The sequence below is a fragment of the Montipora capricornis genome, chromosome 8 (assembly GCF_036669925.1).
Source record: "Montipora capricornis isolate CH-2021 chromosome 8, ASM3666992v2, whole genome shotgun sequence".
Lineage (NCBI taxonomy): Eukaryota > Metazoa > Cnidaria > Anthozoa > Scleractinia > Acroporidae > Montipora > Montipora capricornis.
Genome location: NC_090890.1, coordinates 16,023,342 through 16,033,188, shown reverse-complemented (window position 1 = coordinate 16,033,188; position 9,847 = coordinate 16,023,342). Strand labels below are relative to the sequence as shown.

General features: G+C 40.2%; 1 protein-coding gene across 1 annotated transcript; it reads left to right on the top strand.

Moving 5' to 3' along the window:
• Nucleotides 1-4,745: 4,745 nt before the first annotated feature.
• LOC138060489 (RING finger protein nhl-1-like) lies at nt 4,746-6,675 on the top strand. Its single transcript, XM_068906283.1, has one exon. The coding sequence runs from the start codon at nt 4,935-4,937 to the stop codon at nt 6,312-6,314; it is 1,380 nt and encodes a 459-aa protein (XP_068762384.1). The 5' UTR covers nt 4,746-4,934; the 3' UTR covers nt 6,315-6,675.
• The last annotated feature ends 3,172 nt before the right edge of the window (nt 6,676-9,847 follow it).

Sequence of the window (9,847 nt, the reverse complement as noted above, 5' to 3'; positions counted from 1 at the left end):
GTTGGTTATAAATACACCGAGCGGTGTCATTGCTTTAAGACATCGCACTCTTGTTTCTTAGCAACAGGCTGTAAGAGTGAGTCAGTGAAGCTTGAAATGCGTTCTGTAGGTCCACCGTTTCCGGAAACTATTCGTCTGCCGGCTAAATTCGGTTTGTCGACAGTTTAGTCAGCTTATAGAATTCCGGTATTCTGGGAGGATTTTGACTATTGTTGAGCCACTTGAAAGTAGTCTCGTCAATGTGTTTGTTAACATACAGTTTATTGACTATAAGTTTGACTTTGTTAGCCGTTGGTGCTACTATTCGTTCTTGTAGAGAGGTGTAGTAATTTGTGTCACGTACTTGATCATTGCCCTCCGTGATTTTTCTCTGAGTATTCATAACGACTGTGGTGTTCCCCTCATCGGCTTTTTTAATGTTCACCTTCCTGTTTGCTTCTCGTTCTTTTGCTGATAGATTGTCCCGCGAATCGCAGAACGATATTGTAGCAAAAAGGAAAGGAACTTTATTTAAGTGTCTAGTAGATTTAGCGCTTGAGCAATAATTGGGGACACTGTAAAGTGAAATTAACAATTAACAAAACAATTCAAATGTTGGTTTTTGAGGAGAGGGGAAACCGGAGTACCCGGAGAAAACCGCTCGGTGCAGAGTAGAGAACCAACAAAGTCAACCCATATATGACGCCGAGTCGAGGAATCGAAACCTGGGCCACATTGGTGGGAAGCGGGTGGTCTCACCACTGCGCCATCCCTGCACCCCGCGCTATCCCTGCACCAAGTAGTTTTCAAGTGCCACCGAAGGTTGTGGTGGCGGCTGCCAGTTAGATCGAACAGGTGTAGTTTGCTGCTTACTCTCTCTTTGACTGATCAGAGAACATTTGGTTCAGCTGTTGTTTGAGACTGGATATGGCCTCAGTGTCTGTGTCAGTGTCTTTTGCTGTTGGCGGATCAGTAGTTGGAGGAGGTCTTGTTCTGCTTTCTGGCAGATCTTGTTGTAGGCCGCAGTGAATTGTTCATCTGGTCTTACTAGCGGCCGTGGCCGGTATTGGAGACCAACTGGACAGGGGTTTTTGGCGGCAAATTCTTTTAAAACGGTCAACGCTCTTTAACGTTTGGCACGTCTTGTTTCTAGGGAGGCAATTCTGTTCCTCGGTTAATTGAAACCCTCTGCCTTTTGGCGTTTGGGGGTTGGTTGTGAGGGAGGTATGTCTTTGTCTGAATCCGAGAGGGTCCTCTTTTCTGGGGACTTGATTGGAGAGAGAGGCGATGGAGCTTGGCTGTCTCTCATTTCAGCAAGGATTTCAGCGACAATATCGTCATCGCCATTGGCCATGTTTGCAAGACAGGGGCGACGATTTGTCAGCCACAAATGAAATCAGAAACAGTGGCGACAGACTCGGCCACAAATTGCTAGACGCAACCTCAGAAAGCAAAAACATAGTCTCAGTATCAACATTTTCAAACAATCTTTGATCATTTTTATAACATGCAGTTATTCACAGATAATAATAATCAGAGACACGCCGAATATAATAAGCGAGTTTTGTTCCTATTTTATGATATTTCAAGGTACCGTGGAAAGAACCACATGGATAAAAAAGATGAAGCCGAAATGTTGCCTTCTAGTCATTGAATGTTCTACCTGTTCCTGTTTTAATGTAAATTTTCAAGGCATTTTCCAAAATTATGTAATTTGCCTTCCAATTGACAGGAAATTACTAAATAAATGCTGTTTGTTGTTGCCCATCCTTTCCTTGCATCTTTCACTTTCATTTACCAACCTAATTACATGTAAAATAATATGAAGACATCACAATGTGCAGCACATATTAATTGGAAAACACCTCAACTGCCATCCGTATTATCTTAGATGGGGGCACAGGCGGCCCAGAGTCGGAAGTTAAACAATTATAAAGATTTGTATGGGAATCTCGATAACAAACTGAAAAAGATATTTACCCGCAAAAGTTCTCAATAAAAAACCCGTACTTTATTGTCGTGGTGAATTTCTCGCTTTTTGTGTGGTTATTTGCCTGATTGAATGCGATTTAAGCGACTTCTCAAATTCCCGGGTTGTCACTCGTACCTAAATAAAGGAAAGGCTGGAAAGTAATTTCTAGCTTACCTCACATCTCGCCGATAAAATCACACTTCTCCGGCATCACTCACGCTCAAACTCCGGCGATAGCCACACGAATAAATTTACTTATCCTTGGCCAAGTTTCAAGGTCCAGCGAGGATCCATTGCTGAGAAACAGCGAAAAATATTCCAATTTTCAAAATCCGTTCTTTTGGGACTCGATACGGTGAGAGCAAATAAGTGGGGGACTGGTTTGGAAGCTCGGCAAACGTGAAACGTCAAAGGAGCAAATAAAGATGCTAAGATTTAGGTTGGGAAGTCCACGACCGTGCACAGTCTTTTGTTTTGGGATCATACACAATGCATGAATTACGTTTTCACTTTTCTATTGAAATACAATAAAAAACGTTCTCTGGCTAAAAATTTTGAAAAGGAATATAAGCTTTCGGCTGTCGATCTACAGCCTTCCACGGATAAAACATTGAATGTAAATTAGTGAAATATATACAGAAAAGGCGAGATAAAAGTAATAAAAAGAACAGAGTAAAAGTATGAAAAAAGGTGGCTATTGTTTAAAAAGAATGCTATACTGATTAGGAATCGGCTTAGAGTTATTGTCAGCATGCTTGGTAGCAGAGGTGTGCCAGGACTCTAGAGTTTTTCTAATACGAAAAGAGCCTTTGTCGATAACTCGAGAATGATTGAAATCAATGCGATAACCGAAAGACCACGCATGTTTCGCAATGTTTGACCCATTAGCACATGTTTTTACATTCCTAACGTGTTCTTTCTTGCGGGTTTCAAAGCAACGGCCAGTTTCGCCTATATAACACCAATCGCAATCGGCACAGGGTATTTTATAAACCACGTTGGGTTGGTGTTCAATAGGTGGTCTGAATTTAGGAGAAAGGAATTCTTCAAGTGAAGCTATGATATTCGCAGTTATGAGCGCAATTTTTGCAATTGCGTAGAGAAGCCTGTAAAATTCAGGACTTCAACGGGGTTTGAACCCGTGACCTCGCGATTCCGGTGCGACGCTCTAACCAACTGAGCTAGGAAGCCACTTACGTTGGGAGCTGGTAATTTGTGTCTACTAATCGTCCCGTGAGGACTGAATCAATGATGAAATGGTATATGAAATTAATCATATATGAACTGCGGATATGAAATCAAGTGAAGCTATGAATATATATATATAAGAGAGAAACGGACGGTAGAACTAAAACTCCCTAGAATCGCCCTGAAACGGCCAGAAATGCTAAGAACATACCATAAATAAGACAAGGAGGCAAGGTGAGAAATTCTGGTGTATTTTTATTTCTATTTTAATGCCCTAAATAACGATCGCTAAATTCCCGATACAAACTCGGCCTTATAAAATTTATGTAACGCAACAATGATACTCCGTGAGCCTAGGGTACGTAAACCTATGATTTCTCAGCTTCCCAAAACAAAGGAAAGGCTGGAAAAATAAATCACACTTCTCCTACATCAGTCACGCTCAAACTCCGGCGATGGCCACATGAAATTTACTTTTCTTTGACCAAGTTTCAAGGTCCCGCGAGTATCCATTGTTGAAAAACAGCGATGAATATCCAAATAATCAAAACCTCACTTACAAGGTATTTGGACAAAGCAAGTCAACCGTTCACTGGTTTGCTCTCACCGTATCGAGGCTCAAGAGAACAGTGCAGTTGACTTCGTAAGCAAGCCTCAAAGGGTCTTGATTGTTTCAATGTTTATCGCTGTTTCTCAACAATGGATACTCGCTGGACCTGTGGTAGGAGAAGTGTGATTTTATCGGTGAGATGTGAGGTAAGCTAAAAATTACTTTCCATGTCCAGGGGGGGGAGGGGGGGGGGGAAACTCCCATATAAAAAGAGGAGGGATGCTCGTCGGAAATTTTAAATTACTGAACCCCCTGAGACCAATCTGGGCATTGCCCAGGCTTTTTTTGACCCCTAAAGTAACTATGCACTTTCACATTTCTTCGCGCACAACCCTACATATGATGGCGTTTTGCCCAGAACACCCTAAGTGAGACCAAAATCCGACATTTACACCCCAAAGCGAGACGACGAGCATTCCTCCCCTTTTTATATGGAAGCCCCCTTCCCCCTCCCCCGGGTACGAGGAGTCTTAAAATCATGATGTTTACGAAAAAATGACTATGTACTTATGAAATCAATGAAGCAATTAACGGACAAACACTTTCAATCATTTGAGTTTTGGTTTCCCTCATGGGGGACTTAGTGTTTTCGTTGAATTTGATTTCATTCGGAAGCAGTTTCACTGCCACACTCGTCACATTGCAAACTTTGCTCGCATTGCATGTTATTTTCCACCTTTGTCGTTTTGAGTAAATATAGAAATCTAGTCGATTACTTTGCAATTTGTCACACATTAAGGGCAGCTTTTTAAACTGTCGCTGAAAAATTAAAAATTGAAATTAAACGCACGTTTTGCCAAAAAGGAAGAAGATTTGTATAAAGGGTAAAACATTGTACGTGGTTAAGTCTGTCAAGGGAAATGATGAACAGATCTTTTCTGCTTTTGATATTGTATTGGCCAATCAGACTAAGGTAATCGCACAAAGAAATAATCTTTGATAATGATCTGGGTCAAAGGTTGGGAATCAACTATTGCTAATTTGGATTTTATACATTAAAAGGAAACTACTCCAACGACACTTCTCGTGCGTCTAGGAGCATTTTTGCTGGCTAAGCTCTAAATGTGATAACTTCAAGGTGACGTAAATGTGCTGCGGCCTTTCTTTGTCAGATATACGCTTAAACTAGCTCGAGTTGAGAAGCTCACGAAGTCATTTGAAGACAGTACAAAAAACAGCGAATTCATGCCAAATAATCTGAAAGCGTTGTCCGTTCACGGAACAATGACCCAAGAGAAAATTCCACTGGGAACACTGCAGTTTGCCTCGACAAACCCAGGGTTTTTTGCGGCGGTTGGTGGATTTCACGCTTCATGCTCCAAATGGTCGGAAAAAATGGCCATGAATTTGGTCAACCGAAGAAACGTGGCAGATTTCAAGACAAATTTATACACTTCACTGTCCGATGAGATTGTCAGAAATACTAACAACAACAGGCCGCCGACGGAGAAGCAGTTTTATTTGAATCATCAACCTAAAACTGATGTTTCTGAAACTCAGCTTGAGACAGGAAGAAATCACAACGACAAGTTAAAGGAAATTCCATCTTCGTCAATCCAGTCGAGTTTACCTCAAACAACTCCACAAGTGGTCTTGCATAACAACATCAACAGGCAACATGAGATTTTTCAGAAGCAAAATATAGTTATTGGCAATAACAAAAGGAATTCAGCTGTTATCCAGACAGAAAGGAAACAAGCCAAAACAACTTCTCCACTGCCTCATTTCAATCTGTTATTTCATTTTGGACGGAAAGGAGAGGGTTTTGGCGAGTTTGAAGAGCCAGTTGGAGTAACTTACAACCCACAAGGAGAGATTGTTATCGCCGACTACAACAATGACAGATTACAAGTTGTATCAAAAGAAGGTGAAATAATTCAAGTTCACGACAGTTACTCGAGAGAGAGTGGGAAGCGGTTTACATTTTTCTCCCCTACTGGAGTCGCGTGTGACTCCTTGGGGAACATGGCAGTAGTTGAAAAGGCAAGAAACCGCATAGTTGTTCTCTCTCCTGCAGGTACAATTCTTCGAGCATTCGGTCGGCATGGCAAGGACCCTGCTCAGTTCAGAGGTCCTCACGGCGTTTCGATTGATGCGCGAAACCGGATTATCATAGCGGACACCGTGAACTCGCGCATACAGGTTTTCGACCAAGAAGGAAATTTTCTATTTCTCTTTGGAAACAAAGGTCCAGAAAAGCTGAACTACCCGTGTTATGCTGTCTTCCACACTGGACGCTTTTACGTCGCTGACACGGATAACGATTGCGTGAAGGTTTTCGATACACGGGGTACGTTTTTGAGAAAGTTTGGAGAGGGCTTAAATGCACCTTCGGGAATTGCTGTTTACAAGGACAAGTACGTGCTTGTTTGCGACTACAGCAATGATTGTTTGAAGATATTTTCTCTTGATGGACGGCTATTGAGTAAGATTGGCACTTGTGGACAAGGATGGGGACAATTTAATGGACCGGAAGCAGTGACTGTATGCAGTACAGAAGGAAAGATTGCAGTTACCGATAAACTGAATTGCAGACTTCAAGTACTTGATTTGATGTTAAATTGAGATACTTTCCTCAAATTGCAAGCCTTTAAATTATATTGGCATAGATTAACTGTACGTTCCGCTCGAGCAGATAGTGGTCATATATTATCTAACTATATAGTGATTTTGGCTCGGCATATGACCGCTTCTCACGAATGTGTAGAACATGTTATTCTCGGAAATAACGATGTCTGTAGTTGGAGCTTTTACGTAACTTACTTTTTTCTTATTCTCTTTGTTAGAGGGTCCAAATGAACACTAAATTGTCTAAAAGTGTTTAAAGGATTTAATTTTCGGTTGCACAAAACTTAAAAATGGGAAACAAATATCTCATAGGAATGCTATAAAAAATGGTATTAAAATATAATATTATAACATATTATATAAATATAACATATTAACTGAAAAAAAAAATACCATGCGTGAGTATATTAAAACTGCGCTCGGCTTCGTGCGAAAAATTGATTGAAGTTATAGCAAGCATCTCATTAGAACCAAGCCTTTAATCTCGAATTAATCTTCCCCGGTATAAATGGGGACAAGTCAAGATAAATTGAAAGTTTTCATTTTTCAAACTTTTTCATGCATGATCTCTATAGAGATTCAACTTCTTCAAATTAGCCGAACTCTCTGCATTCGCAGAGATGGTATCAATTTGGAATTGTGTTCACACTAGATCTAGACCATGAAATTTGGTCATTTTACACAGCACAGACTCAGCAGAGGACGGGAAAAATGTACAAAATTATAAAGTGGCAAACTCACACATGCAGATCCATTGTTCTGTTCATTAATCAAATACTATTGTTTAAGTCAGGTGTTCTTGTTGAAGTTGCTGTCGTAAATCTTAAGGTCCCTAAAGTAGGGTGGGGGAGGGGATAGTGCGGTTCAATTGAGTGTCTTAAGTACTACAAGGAGCTCCTGATACTTCATATTAAACGTACGTTTACTACTTATTATTATTATTTATTACGTTTATTTATTTTGTGATTCCAGGACCGTCGGTCATGGAGGTCGGACGTGTCGGAGTGAGCTCCGTGTTCTTTCGTCTCCTAGTGTGCTTCTTGCCTTTCTTTTATCATTTTATTTGTGTCTCCTTGAATCGACTTTTTTCCTTTAGACGTAAAATTATTTATCCTGCCTCCTAGCTAGATTAGCTTCTTAGTTATTTTCTAGGGGGCATTGTACCTTTCGTTAGTCTCTTACTTATTTCGTGTACCCCTATTTACGTGTGGTACAAATAAACGTTTTGTTGTTGTTTGTTGTTGTTACGTGCATGTGTTGGTATGATTCTGGTTTGCATTTTTTATTTTGTTTTCTGTCTCTGTTGTCATTACCCAAAGTTATAACTTTCTGTTTTGTTTTTAATGCGGACTCAATTATACCAACTGCATGGTATTGTAGTTTACTATTAATTTTAAATTGCTTTGAGCTAATGAGGGGTTTTACTTGTCCGCGAAATTTTGTTTTTGTTCCTTGGAGAGCCGAAAAATCTGAATGGAAAAAATATTTCTCCTATACAAATGGCCAATTGGAAATCGTCCACTGTTGAAACACAGTAAGGTCGATCATAACTGCCTGGATTCAGTTGCTATCTTGCAACGTTCTGCGTTGAGAAGTGGCTTTTATCAAACGAATTGCATTTGTTTTAGAGACCAATTTAAAGCATCGCGCTGCACTTTGTCAATAAAATTAGTAACGTATGCATTTTCCCGTTTATTGCTTGGTACTTTTCACGACAAGCTCGAACTGTGATTGGCAAAATTGCTGGCTTCAGTCTGGAGTTGCGTTTCTGACTCCGGATATATTTATTCAGTAGTGTAACAGACAAAATCGTCTAACCATTGTTGTGCTCAATTTAGATCTTATATTTGCATTATAATGTAGCTTTCACATTTAAATGATATGAAAATATTGGAACAAAACGTTTTGATTCCCAAAGGGTCTGAATTGAATAGAACATTGAGTTGGCTATTTTGGTCTATTGAAATGGTTGAGACTCACTGGCTTTTAAGTACCTAAAGAGGACATTTTTGGAATCCTGACACGTCCGCATTCAATTTAGGCTTTATTTCTGTAGCTTTCTGCCAGGGCAAATCTAGCAGCTGAACCATGTGTAACCCGTAGTGGTTACATGTGGAGCGGGAGAAAAGGTTGCAGATAAACCAGACATTTCCAACGCAAAGCGGTAACGAAACGATATAAACTTTAATTGAAGTAACGAAAAAACAGCAGGGGAGAACAGAAGAGGTCAAAGGTCGTTTGAAGGTTTAATTAAAACTTTGATAGCGAAGTCTTGTAGCTGTGAAATGGTTGCGATGAGATTTGTTGTGCTGAAAATTTGTTGTGAAAGCAAAAGCCCAAATGAGCCGACGTCTTAGATAAGTTACTTGACTTACGCGCACGTGCAGGGCCGTAGCCAGACTTCAGAACAAGAGGAGGCAAGTTTCGAGCGCCGAAGGTGCGAGCTGCTAGAGGGGTCTTGGGGCATACCCTCCAGATAATTTTGAAATCTAGTGGCTCAGTAATGCTCTTTTAAGCATTTTCCGTGGCATTATTTCTTCAGAAAAGTCAGTCTTGGGCGAGTCTGGATTTTATACTGTAGATAATTAGGAGAAGTTAGTCCTTAGATGATATACACGTTCACTTATCGATAATCTGTTTCGATACACTCTTGCTTATGTTCTTCAACTCTGAGACAGCCATGTCATAATATTGCCATCTCTAATACTTAAACAGTGTCATCTTTTATTCTTGAAAGACAAAGAAGTCACTAACTTTCACGATTAAGAGTAGTAAACTTCTCCTTTAATAGTTAGGAGGGTGAAACCTTTTTGCCGTCGTTTAATCTTTACTGAAAGCTAAGGCATACCATCTCTTTAAAACAGAACTTCTGTTAATTTCCGTTGGTTTGTGAATGTGCGCTAAAACAAGCCCGTTCAGCCTCGCTTTAGCCATGCTTGTTTGGGATCAGGATTTAAAAGCCTTCCCAGTTAGCTGAAGGAACGCTCTCGCATGAACAGGAGCCAACTAGAAGGGTCAACAGAAGCTGCAAAATGTTCGAAATGTTTGGATAGAATTCTTCATTGCAATGGCTCACTGCTTGTTGCGAGCTTTGGATTTGCTTAGCATCGGAGTGTCTGTTCTTCATCTTCCAACGCATTAGCTGTTGGAAAAAGATTATTCCATTTACATAGATAAACGAATCCCTATTCTGGAATTGCTCACTCAAAGACATACGTTAAGGAGTCAGTTTCCTTAAGTCTCGTGCAAATTCGGCGTTGTTAGGGAATTCGTCTCAAAGACTTTGTTCTATTTTTGCTACAACAGTTTCATCAAACAAGTGCAACTTTGTAACCTTAAATCTTAAAAAAAAAAACGCTACTCACAGCTCACATGAAAGGCCACGTTCGATATATATTCAAGCATGGGTCCGAGGCTTTCAGGTCAAAATTGCAAAATTTTCAAGTATCTTCTGTCTCTCAATTCCCAAGGAGACTTAGATACAAAGAAAATAACACCAAATATAGAAGATTGACCTGAAAGCCTCGGAG

What these genes read in the sequence shown, in the direction of transcription:
- LOC138060489 (XM_068906283.1), top strand. Translation starts at nt 4,935, where the DNA reads ATGCCAAATAATCTGAAAGCGTTGTCCGTTCACGGAACAATGACCCAA.